The sequence below is a fragment of the Aspergillus niger genome, assembly GCF_000002855.4.
Source record: "Aspergillus niger supercontig An07".
Lineage (NCBI taxonomy): Eukaryota > Fungi > Ascomycota > Eurotiomycetes > Eurotiales > Aspergillaceae > Aspergillus > Aspergillus niger.
In genome coordinates, this window is record NT_166523.1 from 625,414 (window position 1) to 642,618 (window position 17,205).

Here is a 17,205-nt window from a genome sequence, read left to right on the forward strand (position 1 = left end):
GAAATGTACATGATTATACAGAGATTTTGAGTTGTAGTCAGTTGCGAGTAAAGCTCAGTAGTAGTGGTGATACATTGGTTGTGATCTATATACAGCTCATAAAAATACACACTCGAAAGAGTGAAGTGCCGCTAAACGACATCCTACGGTCTATTGTACAAAATGATCCTCAGCTCTTTCCCACCCGAATGGCCCCAGCACACCACCATCCCCCTCCCGCGGATCAAGCGACCACTTTCTAATAGCCCGAGAGGTAAGATTCGTGCGCCAGCCCGCCTCAAACATCTCCATACCCGCCCAAGCAATCATAGCAGCATTATCCGTACACAAGTATGGCGGAGGAGCAACAAGCCCAACGTGCCCGAACCCGCGGGCATCCAGCCACGAGCGCAACACAGTCATAAGGTACTGGTTCGCCGCAACGCCACCACTAACAACGAGGGTCTTAACCTCCTTCTCAGGCCCTTGTTTCGCAAGGCTTTCCAGCGCCATGATAGTGCGCGACGCGAGATGCTCAAAGCTAGTCCGCATTGCCTCCCGAGCGAGTGCTATCCTCTCCTCATGACTTATAGTTTGACCGGCTGCTTCGCGAGCGGAAAATATCCTCGCCAGCGTACTGCCTATGAAGCAGAAGCTGTATTGCAGTTGACGGCTGTGGGCCCACGGCTCTGTGAACGACCAGCCCCAGGGGTTTTCTCGTGGGATAAGTTCGTCGTGGCGAGATTTGGGAGCTTGGTAGTCGGCGTAGTCGGCTTTGCCGTTCGGGAAGGCGAACTCTTCTAGCAATTTCCCGTACATGGTGCTCTTTGACGTCTGGAGGAGAAAAGGAGGAATGATTTCGCGGGCGGCCTTGTCTAGAGCTTCTCCGAGGGCTCGGTCCACCGTCGAAGCCATGATTTCGTGGTCGGTTATGGAGGAGGACTTGACTAGCATTGTATGGCCGCCAGAGATGAGGATAGAGAGGAAGGGAAACTCGGGAGTGATGGGCTGCTGCTGCTGCGACGCCGCGACATCCTGGCTGTTGTCTTGGCCCTTGCCACGGTTCATACAGGATACAAGACGAGGAGTCAACAGATGAGCCTGCATATGATGGACTCCAACGAACGGCACCTGCCATGCGACGGAAAGCGCCTTTCCTGTATCTAGCCCGACAAAGAGGTTCGAGCGGAACCCTGGTCCCCTAGTGGAGCATACGAAGTCGGGTTTCCTGCGCAATTGAGAATCACTCGATACATTGATCGTTTGTTGCTTTTCGTGCTTCGCGACGGGCAGGTGAGCGAGTGCTTTATGGACGAGACTTGCGATATTCTCTTGATGCGATTCGAGAGCCACGACCGGGTGGATGCCCTGGTATGCGCTGGTGTCGCATGTCACCTTATCGAGGAAATGGATTTGGACGGCATTGGATTCCTTCTCGACGATAGCTACCGATGTGTCGTCGCTAGATAGATTAGAACGATTAGCTATGCTGTCGCGAAAGTAAGTCCGGGCGGATTAGACGCACCAGGAAGTTTCGATGGCAAGTGTGAGCAGGCCGCGGCGGCTTCGAGGTAGAAGACTCCACCTCGGAGCAGTACACAAGCCTTTGCGTAATGCTGAGGTGGAAACTCTGCTCAACATTGGAGAGGATTTGAAAGACAAGCGAAGAAAGGCTGAGGCAAGCTTTCTGGGTATGGCTTGTCGGCGGGAAAACTAAAGACTATCGTATCGGGATTCTCCTCGCACGGGCCATCGAAACCCGGGGCCGCCGCCACTGTTACTATAAATCGCTACGGTCGGTCTAAAGTGGCTAGGATCACCGCTGAGAATACAGCATGAGTAGGTCTACTAATCTACTGCAAGCACTGAATGCAATGGAGCCATAACGATCGTCGTTGGGTTTAGCCCAAGGTAGGCCCTATACTAAGTACATAACGCCGGACCGTATCATCACATCATGAACATAACAGGTATCATATACACGCTGAGTCTATCCTCATTCCACCAGATGCATCCATCCCAGTGTTTCGGCTGCACTCCAGGACATTCGATGTTTCGCGCCGTCAGACCTACCCTGAGCTGTCGTTGCGCTCCAGATACCGGATCGGCTGTATCAGAACCGAGTCGGAACGGGGAGGGCGCAGAAACCGTGGCGCGTCAGAAGGCTCTTCGGATTTCTGGCCCAGCATCCCCACTGATCTGCCTTTCGCCGTAGTGTTGGTTATAGCGACATCAGCCTCGTCTTCATTCACGAACCATCCAACGTCGCTCCTCGCGCGACAACTTGGTGTAAGTGCCATAGTACTCCTCGGGATTCTCGATGGGCGTGACACAGTGGACAGTGGGAGTGCCTTTGAACTTAATCCGCTTTTCTGCATGGCTCGAAGCGCCCGAATGTTTCTTGAGAATACTCTTGGACGAGCACGAGTTGCTGTAGGCATAGCTTGGGACTTGAAAAGACGAGAACCGCTTTGCACTCGGGCTGGCAGGGGAAATCGGAGTGCGCGGGATCGCGCTAGGAGACTTGAGAGACAACGGCTGACGAGAAGTACTTTGCGCAGCAGATGTGCACAGTGAAAGCTTCGGCCTTGCGTTGCGAGCGATCATATTGACTGACACTGATGGGTTGGAAAGATGATTGAATGCAAAAAGATGTCTTGTTCTTTGGGTGGAAGAAATAAGTAGAGAACAGGCGCAGGGAGCAGCAGCACAAGATTATCAAGGAAGAACACTTTGATCAACAGAGTGTTTCCGAGAAGGCAGGCGTGTAAATGATACTATTATTACTCGATGACGTGCCAAACAAGAAGTTGAAAACAGATAGTCGCCTGGACCAGCCAAACGAACTACTCAAGGATGAAAATAGAACGAAAACAAAAACCCAGCAAAGCCCAAAACAAATTGTGTGTCAAGAAAAGAGGAAGAACCCTTAAGCCCCGGGCTAGCTGGGCGGCTATATAGTTGTTCGACCTTCATTGCTGGGAAGAAACCCTGGTGGTGGGGAGGGCGAAGGCGAGGGGTTGACCTGGCGATGGATGGCAACCTATTTTGAGAACTTTGGGTCAGGAGGTGACGCTTTGCTCCCATCCATACGCAATGATTCGTTGTCGCTCAGCAGGGACCTCGAGACTAGGTGTGATGAAGGGGTGACTTGTGCCTGATCGTGCAGCTGCTCGGCGCTTAGAATGTGATGAACACTAGCCATTGGCTGCCGGTCGCCATCCCCCCTCGTCGACCACCCGGCATCTTCACAATTTCCCGCACTCGACGATCGCAAGCTCCCCTCACTATAGAGTGGACAAGCATTCTGCAGAGTTTGAACTGCCGAATGAGATAACTGTTTGCCGTGGGCTTCGGAGCACACATGGGCGAGCGTGTGGGACATTGACGGCACTTGCATATGGGCACACCGACATCACACCCCACGACTAAATCATTGGTTCTCATCGTTCGTATCCGAAGGACTTTTTGCGCTATTCCAGATGGGAAGTGCAAGATGCCAGCTTGCAATGTGTCGACGATCTTGCTAATCAGCAAAAACGAGTGACTGTGGCTCGAGAATAGCTCACAGAGCTAAAGTCAAGGTTTCAAGCGAGCCTGGTTCTTCCCATTTCCGGATGCCATGATGGCAATGGCAGGACTTTGGGGAATTCGAGGCATCAATGCGGAGTGGCTCCAGAGCAAGGTCGGGGCCGTCTTAAGATCCGAACGCCTAGTTAATAACCTCTTGCGCGTACCAAGGTCAACGGGTTCGTGAATCGGATTGAGAACCCTTTGCCAATTCGAAAGCGATCTGGGGAGCTATTCCTGAGCCAGTGCCTGTGATTGACGCCTACCTTGCCAGTAAGCGAATGCGTGTCGAAATTCGGGCAAAAGAAGCCGTTAAGATGTCGGAGGTAATGAGATCAATCAAGCCATGAGGGTCATCATCCGTTTTGATCTCTGTTGTCATCAGAAGTCACCCTTCGCAAAAGGGTTCGGAACCGATTTTTCGGCGCCGGACTAATCTCCTGTAACTCGATGGTAGAAGATCCGCTGTTGCGGCGAGAATTGTCTTCATCCAAGACGTACTTCCATTGCCCATCGGGCGTTTCTTGTCGATTAAGTTTGTATCGTTTGTCCATATCGACAAAGTGTTTCTCTCGGTAGCCTTCACTCCAAGCGTATGTTCCCTTGAAATCGTTCAGAACCTGCCCATGGATGACCCAAGGGATGATGGAGCCGATAGACCGTGGGATGCGAGGAAATTTAAAACGACCTCTCCTGGTAAGGAAAACCGAGGCGACAACGCACCCATCGAAAACCACTATGATCAGGACATACATAAATGATGCAAACGATGGGACCACCGCCCAGGACATGTTGTAGATAATACCGTCGCTGATTCGAGCAGGGGAATCTTGAAGCTGGAAGTAAGAGTCCCGTTTAAGAGATAGATCAGTTGCAAAGATTGTCCGGTAGACATTGCGGGAGGCGGATTCTAAAACACTTGCAGTAACGACACTTGTGTTGGTGTCCAAAATGCGGTACAGACTTGCCGTGAGGGCGCCAAACCAATCAGTGCTGCTTGCATTGTTGGTCTCTTGATGCGAGCCGTTGTAGGTAAAACTCAAAGGGCTCGATAGCCTGAGGTTGTAGTTGGCGAGGTTTGTTGTACCATTGCGCACAATTGCATCATCTCTGACAAATGTGCCATTGAGAGGAGCATAGTATTGTATGTACCCATCCGAGTTAAATCCAACGGAGAAATTCTGCATGAGGAATAGGGATTCACAATACAACGCAACTGCGGTATCGGACGTAGTTTGTAAGTAGCTACTTCCGCTAGGGTAGGCAACCACAACGACAGCGGGCTTCTGACAGCCACTTGATTCTGCAGACGTTGGTGAAGCGAAGAAGCGAACCGTCAGGCTGTCCTGGCTAGCCTCAGTTTCTTGGATCGTGTCTATTTGGCACACCGTATCTGATTCGTTGAAAGGTGAGTATTTCCAACTGGCTACATTTGTTATCGGGTCCTCGGAATAGCTGTCGGCGATCGAAAGCTGCTTGCATGCTAAATCGGCACCAACGCCCCGTATGGTGCCCCCAACGAGCCATTCAGAAGATGTATCCGTCCATGCAGGGAGAAAAGAGTAGCTGGATGTAGTCCAAGAGAGCACCGAGGTTCCACTGTAGATGCTGCTCTTGATAGTGTCAAGTTCGGGGCCTATTGGCGAAGGTTGTCTTATGGCGATTGACGCATAGCTGTAGTTAGACTTCATATTAGTATCAACCCTCGTCGGGCCAAGCTCGTGCCGAAAAAGCCCGCTGGCCAGTATGCTCATTGCGGTGTTGAACAAACACGCCACTCCTACGAGTCCCAGCAAGAAGTGGCGGTAACTGAACCACTTAAAAAGCGAAGCGAGAGGATTCAGTGATCCGTACTCAAGCAGTAGGGAAGACGCAGCAGAGGCGCCTCCCGCTTGAAGAACAGACCATGGTTCCAGAACGCTCAGGTAGCGGTATATCGAGAGGCATAATGCCCTGATAATGGAAGCAAGTGCGGACGGAATGAATTGGAACAATGCTGCCAGACTGTCTGAATCAAGGTAGGTCAAAGAATGAAATGCCCCATCCCGGGCACACAGCACGAATATCGTCACAATACCAGCAAATACCGCTATGAAAAGGAAGATTTCAAGGGCAAAGATTGGTATCAGGAGGAAATGAGGTCTTGGATCGGGTTTGCCTTGGAAGATCTGTCTTTGAGAGCGAGGAACTAAACAGAAGTCAATATTTCTGCTTTATGAGACCCCTTACCGAGGCCTGTCACGATTAGTGCGGGGAGACTCACCAGCAGATGGCTCAATGCAAATACGGGGAGGCTCAGAAGCTTGCTGCCAGCGGCAAGTATAGTTTTTGAGGATCGTCCTCAGCTGTCTGGTTGACAACTGATCCAGGTTCAAGTGAGAGAGGCAAGAAGCATCAATGACATCAGCCATGATACCACACATGGATGCGATAGAAGCAGGGTCACTTCGAAGCATATTTGGGCGGTTGGGGTAGGTGTATGCCAAGTACAAGACCACTACCACTCCGAACAGGAGGATTGCCTCGGACACGAAGGACTGCACCGGGCCCACTATGATGGCCATCTGATGTGTCACATGAGAAGCTTGCACATAGTGTGATTGGCTGGTGACATCGAAAATCCTGTTCATCAAAGGTACAAAAGCACCTTGAACGCTAGTTTCCAGCTTCGAGATCATATCGTGATGAAGTGTTGATGGTCTCACAGGCTTCTTATTGAACGAGGAAGTGCCGTTGGTGGAGACCACCTCTTGCAGGATTATGCCTTTGAAATGCGTAGTATTGAGAGAAGCTCGCGACACCTCTGTAGTTGAATTCGGATGCAGATCAACGACTGAAAGCGAACCGTTTACTTGCACTGAGATGCCAGCTTCCGAGGTCTGATAGACAATCTTGCAGCCAAATCCACTGACCTGATGGGTGTAATCAGAGCTCGAATAGTCAGATTTCTGGCGATCAAGTTCACTGGTTTTGTTGAGACTGACGTCTACCGTCAGTCCAATCAAGTCGAAGGAAGCACATTGCTTGGTAATACTAGTCGTGGATACGTTCGGCTGCCAGTGTGAGATCTGTACAGATGAGTTGGTCGGCGGTATAGTGATTTCCTCGCTAAGTTCCAGCGTGCAATTATCGGTTGTTGACACGTCGTTGAGGTTCCAAATCAAGGGTTGTCTAGTGGGCGACCCGATACCGAATGAAGAAGTATTGGAGGATACATCAATGGTTACGGCATCGTCCACGTCGATCTCAGTACAGGACAACTCTGCCCAATAGATGGATTGCGTGAGTTCCCACAATTTCGTGTCGTATTGAATATCCAAAGGTATAGAGACAGGTGCCATGGCATACTTGCTCGATTCCGGCTGAGTATAAGACAAATCCCGATGGTCTCGAAAGCTGGACGTGTTCTGGTTGCTGTTATCCACCAATAATCCTTGTTCTTCGAGGTTCACGATAGTCGGCCATGTTTGAAGGTGTTGATTCTTGTAGACGGTAGCATCATCCATGTTGAACAGACTACTTTGCAACGACGGGAATACCAATTGCAGGAGGATACTCAGGATTGAGATGCAGACCGCAATCCAATGGCGGTTCCTCATAGCAAAAAATGGCGCGGTTGTATAGTGACCGAATTCATAATTAAGAAGAAGCACATCAGCCGGAGCCCCCTGGGGTCTTGATAGTTGGAAGTACGGTTCGAGCCGAAGAGCGTCATATTCAACGAGGGACCATAAGACTGCGATGATCATACTCAGGATCGTGGGGACGTAGGTGTAGGCAAATTTTCGGGTGTCGGTGAGTTGGTCAGTCGAGGTAAAGAGACTGAGGCTACCTTCATTGTTGCCCAGTTGTCGAAGGAACTCAGTCACCAACAGCATGAAGAACATGAGGCAGGCCAACGGGATCAAGTATTGTCGGCGCAAGGTCCGCGGAAGCCATCCTGATGTCCGGATCTGAGGAGCATCGCGAGTAAGCTCTGTTGTCATCGTTCCTCGGTCCTTCACATCTGCCAAAGGTGCCTAGCATAGATCACCGGAAGGATATGGCTGGTATCAAAAACCAGTCACCGCAATCAACCGCGATTCGACATGGCTGGAGGAAGTGTTCAGGAGTGAGGCGCTCGGGAATGAGGGGGCCACAGAAAGGTCACTTCAGGATTGCCCATCGACGTATATCCCAGCTGATTGACTCGTCGACACGGTGTGATAGAAGGAAAGTCGTATTCAGGGTCCTCTTTTCCGACGATGCGGCTGGTTGCGCGAGGATTCGGGCTGGGCGGAAAGAGAGTCGATGAGGAATGAGATAAGAAACGAACCGGGTCGTGGTGCTCGAAGGCGACGAGCCCCGGCGCCAAAACCATTTTAGAAAAATAGCCAGTTTCGGGGGTGGGCAACTTGGCCCGTTTGGGATTAATTTATTGCACCGGGGCCTATTGGTACGTGTTCCGGGTGGAGCGCCCACTTGGAGAAGAGGGGGTCGACTGGTGATGCGATCCGCTTCGCAGCCCATGAAAAGGCCACCAACCTCGCCTTACGATCCACTGCATTTGCAGCAGGAAATCTGGCTACTGGCTAGCACTTCTAGTCCCCTTTCGACGCGGGAGGAGTGCTTTGGTTCACGGGCCTGTCTTTCCTTTCTGCCGTCAGCAGTCTGCATCTCGGTGTACTTGCAGCCCAATCAGTCCAACATCTTCTCAATATGGTGGGTCATGGCCCTCGTTGATCACTGTGACAGCCCTGGAAGATATCCAGGAATAGGCATGATCGACAGTCAATAAATTGCATGATGGTCGCAAAAGGGTGCTGTAAAGGGTTCAGGCTTTCAACACTAACAATGGGGTCGTTGAGTGATTGCTGGTGGTGGACACTTCGCCATGGCCGAAACTTGGCGAGGGAGAAATGACGAATCTCTTTGGTAGCGCTCCAAGGCTTGGTATATTTAGCCGCTCGGTGCCCCACCGAGAGCCCGTCCCTGTTTCTTTCCAGGGAGCTGGTCGTCATCTTTTATGCGTATAGATACATCAATTTACCTACAAATTCTTTGCATCGAGGAATAGTAAGACCAAGGCTTTCTTTTTCCTGTCTAATTTTGATACGGTAACAGCAAGCTTTGAGCCCGGACTTATCCACTGAACAGCAAGGCAGCAAGGTCCGCCAGCATGCCATTCGCCCATCTGCTGATAAGCTTAAAATGGCTCTGCATTGAACCTCAGCTTACAGCCTATTAGACAATCTCGCACAATCCGAATATGAGCCGTATGTCATACTAAAGTTATAGGGAGTCCAGTGCTTTTATGATCAGCTGACCTTCAACTTGACGCTCGTGCTTGCAATATGGTGGAGAGGTGGAGATAATCCGGAAATATGTCTGTAGCACTGTTCAGAACCTTCATTGAGTTGGTTCCTTGCACAAAAGTCCAGATGTACTTTCAGATACTTAAGTGCTCGCACAAATTCATCACATGTGATGGGATATCTACACATCGAAAAGAGTAGTACACGTGGTGCTAACTTAGCACATCTGATGGATATACTAATGTCAAAGTCATGTTACTGAACTACTATATATGATGGGCCAAATAATGATAGTATACCTACGCTCCTGATATCTTATGGCAGAGTCATCCCCTACTAAATCTTATCAACAGAAGCCTTGAAGATGGGTATATATCTGGTGGGGACTTCAGGGACTACGGCCAAACCCTTGTTTCACGAGAGCTACCAGCGAGAGTTTTATCTGGCAGTAGCTTAAATTTGGGCTTTGCTTCAAGATATTCTAGGAGTATTGTTACGATAATGGGGCATTGATCGAGGGGAAATTTTTTAATTGAATATATTCGTAGAGTCCGGTTCCTTGTAATGCTCCTGTTGGTTTCACCAAGAGATGCTACCTGGAACTCTAGGACTGGTTAAAGGCCCATGACAACTGCGTATAGTTTGTATGCAGCAACAGGTCTACATTACTACTGAATGTGTTGTGAGGCTAATTCGCAAGTTCCGTTTTAATACCAATGTATGTCGCATCCTAGCATCATGATGGGAGCAAAATCCTATGAGTGGTGTTGTACAGAAAGGGGCTCAGATACAGATACGAGGTATATCGCGGGTGCGAGTCACTTACGCTAAGATGGCTTCGATCGACAAACAAAAATAGGATGAGCTAACTCTCACTGTACCCCACAAATCGCATCAACTGCAAGTCCCCTTATTTATCTTTTCGAAAAATGGTAAAACGCTGAGAAAGGAATAAAACATTGATGAGGAAAAGAGTCGTTCATGTAGTGAAGATCGGCGAAGCTTTTGGTCGAAGGAATTAGTGCGTGGTAGGAACCAATAAAGCGGGACCGTAAACACTTGGCTCTCTGGGCGTCACTGCCCGTACTACTAGGATCACCATCTCACTCAGTGTACTCCGTACCTGTAGCTAATTTGGATACGAACTTCTGCAACGTTTGAACTCCAGCCTTACCCGCCATGGTGGCTGAAATGTAGCAGAACAGTGACAGCCCGATTCGGCCACCGGTTCCATCGGATACGATGGATCCTGATGAACGGCCGCTAAGTTCGGGCCCAGACCAGAGTGGCTCTCAAAGGAGGTAATACCGCGTGTGACCTACTTCGGTGTGGTCCATAGGCAGTTTCTCCATGACTTCTTAGAAATCGTCAGAGCGTTCATGGTTGCTGGACAAAGGTGATGGGTCTGCCTAACCTAGCAGACTAGTCAAACTCACCTGCCTGCCGCCCTGTTTTTTTTCCTTTTGCCAGGGCTCTTCCACATCGGCCATGCAAACACGCCAAACCCCACCAGGCGCCAGGTATCCACGGAAGTATGGCAACCACGGAGGATGACGACAACTTTTGAACTCAGTCCTTCGCTGTCACCTTGGCTCCCTTCTCCTTTTCCTCCGACTGGCTTCCGGGATCTTTTTGCAAGACTTCAGACAAGGTAGATCCTCTGGCGTTGGGCTCGAGGAAACAACATCAATTCCATTTGCTGGGCCCATCGATAAGTCCCAGCGTATGCGAAGCTTCCGCCTGCAGTGCAGGGTAACCTCGACGACCGGTGTACATGACCTAAGCCTGGTTTCCATACATTGAGCATCGCAAATGGGCGCAGTGAAGAACATTCTAGAGCCTGCGGGTAAGTTATATCCCTGCTACTTGCAATCCCGCATCATCCGAAGAAGCATACTGATATTCCCGTCCTCTTGTAGCGATTGTTGCCGCCTTCACCGCAGGATCACTCATCAATCGGCGCAAGAACGCTAAGCTCCTCGCTACGCCGGACGTCGAGTCACCACTGCTGGAAGCCCCTCCAGTAGACATAAAGCCAAACGAGGAGGACGCTGATGAGCGCACAATCCGAAACCGCCGAACCATACAATCACGGATCCTAGCCAAGTTCCCCTTCTTGTTGGAAATATGGTACTGGCTACTCACATATTGGGTGAGACACATCTCGATGCCCAAGGCACACTTCCTATAGTACCACGCATAACTGACTAGGTGGGCAGATCTATCAAGGTTTACGGGCGTTTTCCGCTAGAATGATTAGTGGCCATGAGGCTATCTTCGACACTGCCGAGCGTCATGCCCTTTCCATCCTCTCATTCGAGCACTTCCTTCACCTCGATGTCGAGCTGTCAGTACAAAGGTATGTGCTTGAGCAGAAGCCATGGCTCATGGGATTCCTGGCTCGGGTATACTATTCACACATTGTCCTCGGCGTGATATTCATCGTCTACTGCTATACCTTCCTCCAACGAGACAAATATCAAGCAATCAGGCGTACGCTGGCGTTCGAGAATGTCATTGCCTTCACCATCCTTACCTTGTGGAGGTGCATGCCACCTCGCCTGCTGCCAGAAGAGTACGGCTTCATCGACGTTCTGCACAGCAATACAGGCGGCTCAGCTTGGACGCAGAACAAATTTCAACTTACAATTGCAGCGATGCCCTCACTTCATTTTGGAAACTCGATGTTCATTGCACTCTGCCTGCTGAAGTTCAGTCCGCATTGGTACCTTCGGGCTGTGGCGCCCATCTGGCCCATGCTCATGGCACTCACTATCGTTGCGACGGCCAATCATTTCATCCTAGATGCTGTCGTCGGTGCATGTGTGACGCTGACGGCATTTAGATATAACACCGTCATGTTGTATCTTCTTCCTGTGGAAAGAGTACTCTTCAGGTTGTTGCGTATAGAGAAACCCTAGGCCGCCAGAGGTGCCTAGCTTACCGGTATAAAGTCTTGGGAACTTGGGGTCACGATATCCATATCGTCATTCGTACTGGATCAATATTCTTTGGTGGAGAGTACATAGTCATTGTTAATCAACATACATTTGGATCGCGTCTGTACACAGGCACAGTGTCTTTCCCATCAACCGTATCGTACGGGCAGGCTCTATTTCAAGCCTTTGAGGCTGACCGAAGTAGATAACACCTGTGAGCCAGCATTTACCGGCCAACCTTCTTGATACATTTGCGTAGAGGTGAGCAAATGGGTAGAACCAGTTACACAGGTGCCCGTCTATCCAGAAAAGAAACGAAGCCAACAAGTGCTATATATTAACTAGCAGTAGTACGTATTAATCCTGTGTGCTGGTGGACAATGAAACCCTTCTGAGACGGGATAAATGATGCTTATGTTTATTTCTTCTCACACTACCTTTTGGGAGCTTCGAGGAAGTATCGGGACGCGAAGAACCAGTGTCAGGATGTTGACTAATTAATTCTTTCGTACTTTCCCCTTTCGTTGTACGAATACTTACTTTGGATGGCGATTAATAGTCATTGAGTGTAGCTGATATGATTGAAGATTATTGATAGCTAGGTGTACATAGGCGTTGATAATAATCCAATAATATGTATGGATTAGCATTTGTTGGGAAAGTGAGGACATATATTATGCATGTTGCTACGGATAGTAATCGCACTATGTCTGCATTGAATATGTTTGTTTTTGTTTGTAGATACTAGTTACTAGTAGTCTACTATGGACGGTAAGTTGGAGAAACAAACAACTTATGAATGATAGTAGAACATGTGGGACTAAAACAGGGCTCGGTGTGTATTGAATATAGCAGGGAGTTGAGAACTAGTAAAAGTAGCTGCTTGATGAGTATATTGAATGACATGATACTCCTACCTCGGTCTAGTTCTCGGTGAAACTTGTTGCTCAGCTACTCATTCCAGTCTTGGGGGAAGTTCCCTCCTGATCGCGTGAGGACAGCAATTCGGAGAAGAACTGCACAGGTCGGAGCAAGGCCGAGGCCGAGACCTGGAAATGCCAGGTGGAGTGGCGCCGTGTTTTCTCTCGGAGAAATTTTGGTCCCGTGCCTTTTCCCCCCTTGGTGCCTTAGGCTAAAGGCCATGCTTAGGGATATTTCGGTACAACCTTCCTCTCCGGGTTTCGTCTACGAATGTTGTTCAATTCGTGTGCCTTTCAGGCGCACAGAACCTGCGGCTCCCCGTACGCCTTGACGATTTTGCTGAGCCACAGTGGAAACAAGCCTCCCCGGGTTCTCCAGGTTTGGGCTCGTTTAGTTGGGGGATAGACTCGCCCATGAGTATGGGGAAGGTCTAATCCTTAGGTAAGATGAATAGACTATCAACTCATAGTTTACCTAGTTTCTCCTGCTTGTCCCGGGTCCCCACCGAGCCGGAGACGCTTCTCGTGGAAGCAGCTCATCTCATTCGCGGGTGACCCAAACATATCGGCCCGAGACGGGGAGAAAGACTCCAATTCTGTGTGTCAGACGGCGATGTCATGTGAAGCCCGGAAGCCTTGCATTACTACACAGTATCACTCGTCTGATGTGCGGCTGCTGTTCACCTGGAAACCCAAATCCGGTCTGAACCCCTCAGCTGTACGTTGATGGCGTTCCGAGATCGGGTCGCAGGCCGCGTCTTGGTGGCAGATGAACTCCGATAGAGGGGTTCGCATATCCCAAGTTGCTATGGGCTCGCTACTCTCACTGAAGAATTGAGATGCATCTTGACCACCCTACTCCGTTAGATAACGGGCTCGCTACTCTTGGGAGGGAAGTTGGGGGAGTGCTTCAGATCCTGGTTGTCTGGCCTAAAGGGAGCCCAGTGGTTGGTTATCATATAATCGAAGGTGGCCAAAGTTCCGGAGTTACCGTGGCACGCCGAGAGAAGTTGGTTGTCCATGGCGAAATCCGTGATCCGTGAGGGGGCGTGGATCGAGGGTGTGTCCCTTGGGTCAGCGTGGCTTTCCATTGTTTCGGGAGAACTAGGTTTCGGACAGGAGAATTTTCTTTAAAAAAGTTTGATTCATATGAAGTTGGTACCTCATGATAGATATGTATTCAATCTGGCAAATTATCAGCCATGAAGGCATGTATATGAATTGCCTTGTGAGGGGAGTGAGGGTCTTGCGTGCGGAGTTAAATAAGAAAGGAAGCCGCGCTTGACCAGGGTTCGGGGCCAACTCCAATGCATAAGGCCATAAGCATAAGGAAAAGGCCTCACCGGAGCGGTTAATTAGATAACAACATGCATGCCAGCCAGGGGCGGTGAGATCGCCCCATGTTGCTGGTTGATTCGCCCTCAGCCCCAAGGTCAGTAGGCAAATAGAAAAAAAAAAAACAAATTTGAAAAAGACACTTTTTATCCGATTGTCCAGGTGAGGCTTGTGCTGATGAATGTGAAAAAAAGGTCACAAAATTGGAAAAAATAAAAAAAAGCAAAACGAAAAAATTAGTTAAAACCACAAATAGTTAATTAAAATCTTGTAAAAGTCAGGATCTTTGCCTTTCTTGACTGCTGGGCCCCATTTTTTTTTTCTACGCAGCTCCCAGCTGTCAGTGTATGATTCACTCTGCCCACCCCCGGGAATTAAAATATTATTATTGATCGATCGATTATCGCTCAGGCGCAAAGCGCTTTCGCTCCCCCGTTATTTTTGTCTTAATCCCCCTGCTCCACTCCCTCGTCTTATCCCCAACCCCTTCTTATTCCCGGTCCTCCCCTCGCTTGCTTGAATTGCGTGGTTTCCTTTCCGTTCTTTTTGTCGCTCCGTTGGGTTTCCTTGGAATTGCATCTGTCATCTTTGGCGTTTGTTCATAGATTGCTGTATTTTTCACCATGGCTAGTGTGAAGGACGCAGTCAAGGAATCCCTGGTGGGCACCTCCCAGGAGCCCCAGCCATCGCAGCAGATCAAAAGCAATTTCCTGCGCCATGCACGCAAAGATGAGGAGACGGGAGAGCTCTACATGAGCCAGGAGGATTTCGTGAATGCTATTGCTCCCAAGTATGAAGACTACGTGAGTCACCCTGATCCTTGCCGTTCATCCCCCGGATTGTGCTGTATGTGTCATACGATTCGCAAGGGTTCCTGCTTGGCTAATGCATGTCGGTACTCTCTTGACAATAGCATAAAATCAAACGCGAGCACTATGGTGTTCTCTTTATGGTCGCCGACAGACGCAGATCTGGCAAAGTCAGCCTTGCCGACTGGGCAACTTTCGAGAACCTCCTGGACAAACCCGACGCAGAATACGAGATCGCTTTTAGATTGTTCGACACGGAAGGGACGGGCACCGTGAAATGGGATACTTTCAAGGAAGTGTGCAATCTGAGCAAGAGCAGCGAAAGCATTCCATTCGATTGGAACTCAGAATGGGCTTCCCTCTACACCGGAAAGACCAAGCACCGACACGACATGACATACCCTCAATTCTCTCAGATGCTTCGCGGCTTGCAGGGAGAACGTATTAGGCAAGCTTTCCACGCTTTCGACAAGGACGGTGATGGCTACATCGAGCCCGAAGACTTCCAGCGCATCATTCTCGAGACCTCGAAGCACAAGCTGTCCGACTATGTCTTGGAAAACCTTCCCAGTCTGTGCAACATCTCTGCCGGTACCAAGATCTCCTATGCCACCGTCCGTGCTTTCCAGAACATTATGCGTGAGATGGATATCATTGATGTTATTGTGCGTGAGGCGGCCCAGCACAGCGACGATGGCAAGATCACGCGTGCGGATTTCTTGAATGCTGCTGCTCGTGTTACCCGGTTCTCCCTTTTCACTCCTATGGAGGCCGACATCCTTTTCCACTTCGCTGGATTGGATGCTCCCTCTGGGAGACTTTCGCAGAAGGATTTCGCCAAGGTCATTGACGCATCGTGGCGCATGCCCCTCGCAGTTGCTGGACAGGCTGCGTCGGATAAGGCGCACCAGGTTGCTGAGAAGTCCAAGTCGGTGCTGTACAGTGTGTTGGAATCCGTCCACCATTTCGCCCTGGGCAGTCTTGCAGGTGCTTTCGGAGCCTTCATGGTGTACCCCATTGATCTTGTGAAGACCCGTATGCAGAACCAGCGCTCAACTCGCGTCGGAGAGAGACTGTACAACAACTCGCTGGATTGCTTCAGGAAAGTGATCCGGAACGAGGGTTTTACCGGCTTGTACTCTGGTGTCATCCCTCAATTGATTGGTGTCGCCCCCGAGAAGGCTATCAAGCTCACTGTGAACGACCTTGTGCGTGGGCATTTCACCAACAAGGAGAATGGAAAGATCTGGACTGGTCATGAGATCTTGGCCGGTGGTACTGCAGGAGCTTGTCAAGTTGTAAGTTATTCTGACAGAAGTCTAGCTTCATCGAAGAGGGTCAAAATGCTAACTGCAAGTCTTTCAGATCTTCACCAACCCTCTGGAGATTGTCAAGATTCGTCTCCAAGTCCAGGGTGAGATCGCCAAGTCTGTTGAGGGTGCTCCTCGCCGCTCTGCACTCTGGATCGTCAAGAACCTGGGTTTGATGGGTCTGTACAAGGGAGCAAGTGCCTGTCTGCTTCGTGATGGTAAGTGATTTGCGCCCCGTTATCCAGTTGCTTGTGCCCATCTAATGAATCACCAACCAGTCCCGTTCTCCGCCATCTACTTCCCTACCTATGCGCACCTCAAGTCCGACTTCTTCGGCGAGTCGCCCACGCACAAGCTCGGCGTCGTGCAATTGCTCACCGCAGGTGCTATTGCCGGTATGCCCGCAGCTTACCTTACTACCCCGTGCGACGTGATCAAGACCCGTCTGCAGGTCGAAGCTCGCAAGGGTGAGATTAAGTACACCGGACTGCGTCACTGCGCGGCCACTGTTTGGAGGGACGAAGGATTTAAGGCTTTCTTCAAGGGAGGCCCAGCTCGTATCATTCGTTCATCCCCACAGTTCGGTTTCACACTTGCCGCCTATGAGATCCTGCAGAAGATGCTTCCCATGCCCGGGTCTCAACCCGAAGTTACCCCGGCTGGACAAATCGAACCTGGCGTCGGCCTGCAGACCGCCAAGGCTCCTCTGCCCTACCTCAGATCCAGGAACGCTCTCAAACTGATCCTGGATCTGGATCAGAACATTGGCCGCGTTCCGATCCCCTCGGCAGACCGTTGGCCTAAATTCCTTCAGCAGTCCAAACAATAGATAAGCATCTTCATGTTTTCATAGCGACGAATCGGTTTCTGTATCCTTTTGTTTCTTTTGTTTAAATGGAAATATCTTCTTTTGTCATACTACCCAACTTGTTTTCCTTGGTTCTTAGATTTCTGGCTTGGAGCAAAGACTTCCCTGTGACCTCCGTTTCTATGTACTACACAGACGCGATTTCCATTTGCACATGTACCAAAAGCAGATAGAAGTTCAG

At 50.0% G+C, this 17,205-nt stretch overlaps 6 protein-coding genes across 6 annotated transcripts; 3 read left to right on the plus strand and 3 right to left on the minus strand.

The window, feature by feature from the left end:
* Positions 1 to 150: 150 nt before the first annotated feature.
* Positions 151 to 1,620, minus strand: An07g03020 (uncharacterized protein; the record flags this gene model as incomplete). The annotated part of the gene is made up of 4 exons (XM_059748328.1): positions 151 to 987; positions 1,057 to 1,248; positions 1,294 to 1,441; positions 1,505 to 1,620. The coding sequence occupies 4 exons, from the start codon at positions 1,618 to 1,620 to the stop codon at positions 151 to 153; spliced, it is 1,293 nt and encodes a 430-aa protein (XP_059606651.1).
* Positions 1,621 to 2,223: 603 nt separating this feature from the next.
* Positions 2,224 to 2,586, minus strand: An07g03030 (uncharacterized protein; the record flags this gene model as incomplete). The annotated part of the gene is made up of 1 exon (XM_059748329.1): positions 2,224 to 2,586. One exon carries the CDS (start codon positions 2,584 to 2,586, stop codon positions 2,224 to 2,226), a length of 363 nt encoding a protein of 120 aa, XP_059606652.1.
* A 1,319-nt stretch (positions 2,587 to 3,905) lies between these two features.
* An07g03040 (uncharacterized protein) lies at positions 3,906 to 7,055 on the minus strand (the record flags this gene model as incomplete). The annotated part of the gene is made up of 2 exons (XM_001391350.3): positions 3,906 to 5,737; positions 5,813 to 7,055. The coding sequence occupies 2 exons, from the start codon at positions 7,053 to 7,055 to the stop codon at positions 3,906 to 3,908; spliced, it is 3,075 nt and encodes a 1,024-aa protein (XP_001391387.3).
* A 3,600-nt stretch (positions 7,056 to 10,655) lies between these two features.
* Positions 10,656 to 11,764, plus strand: An07g03050 (uncharacterized protein; the record flags this gene model as incomplete). The annotated part of the gene is made up of 3 exons (XM_001391351.3): positions 10,656 to 10,689; positions 10,763 to 10,995; positions 11,063 to 11,764. 3 exons carry the CDS (start codon positions 10,656 to 10,658, stop codon positions 11,762 to 11,764), a joined length of 969 nt encoding a protein of 322 aa, XP_001391388.1.
* Positions 11,765 to 12,686: 922 nt separating this feature from the next.
* An07g03060 (hypothetical protein) lies at positions 12,687 to 13,745 on the plus strand (the record flags this gene model as incomplete). Its single annotated transcript, XM_059748330.1, has 6 exons — positions 12,687 to 12,703; positions 12,734 to 12,844; positions 12,921 to 13,081; positions 13,182 to 13,369; positions 13,454 to 13,489; positions 13,542 to 13,745. The coding sequence occupies 6 exons, from the start codon at positions 12,687 to 12,689 to the stop codon at positions 13,743 to 13,745; spliced, it is 717 nt and encodes a 238-aa protein (XP_059606653.1).
* Positions 13,746 to 14,660: 915 nt separating this feature from the next.
* Positions 14,661 to 16,985, plus strand: An07g03070 (uncharacterized protein; the record flags this gene model as incomplete). Its single annotated transcript, XM_001391353.3, has 4 exons — positions 14,661 to 14,840; positions 14,951 to 16,144; positions 16,212 to 16,374; positions 16,435 to 16,985. 4 exons carry the CDS (start codon positions 14,661 to 14,663, stop codon positions 16,983 to 16,985), a joined length of 2,088 nt encoding a protein of 695 aa, XP_001391390.1.
* Between the last annotated feature and the right edge of the window lie 220 nt (positions 16,986 to 17,205).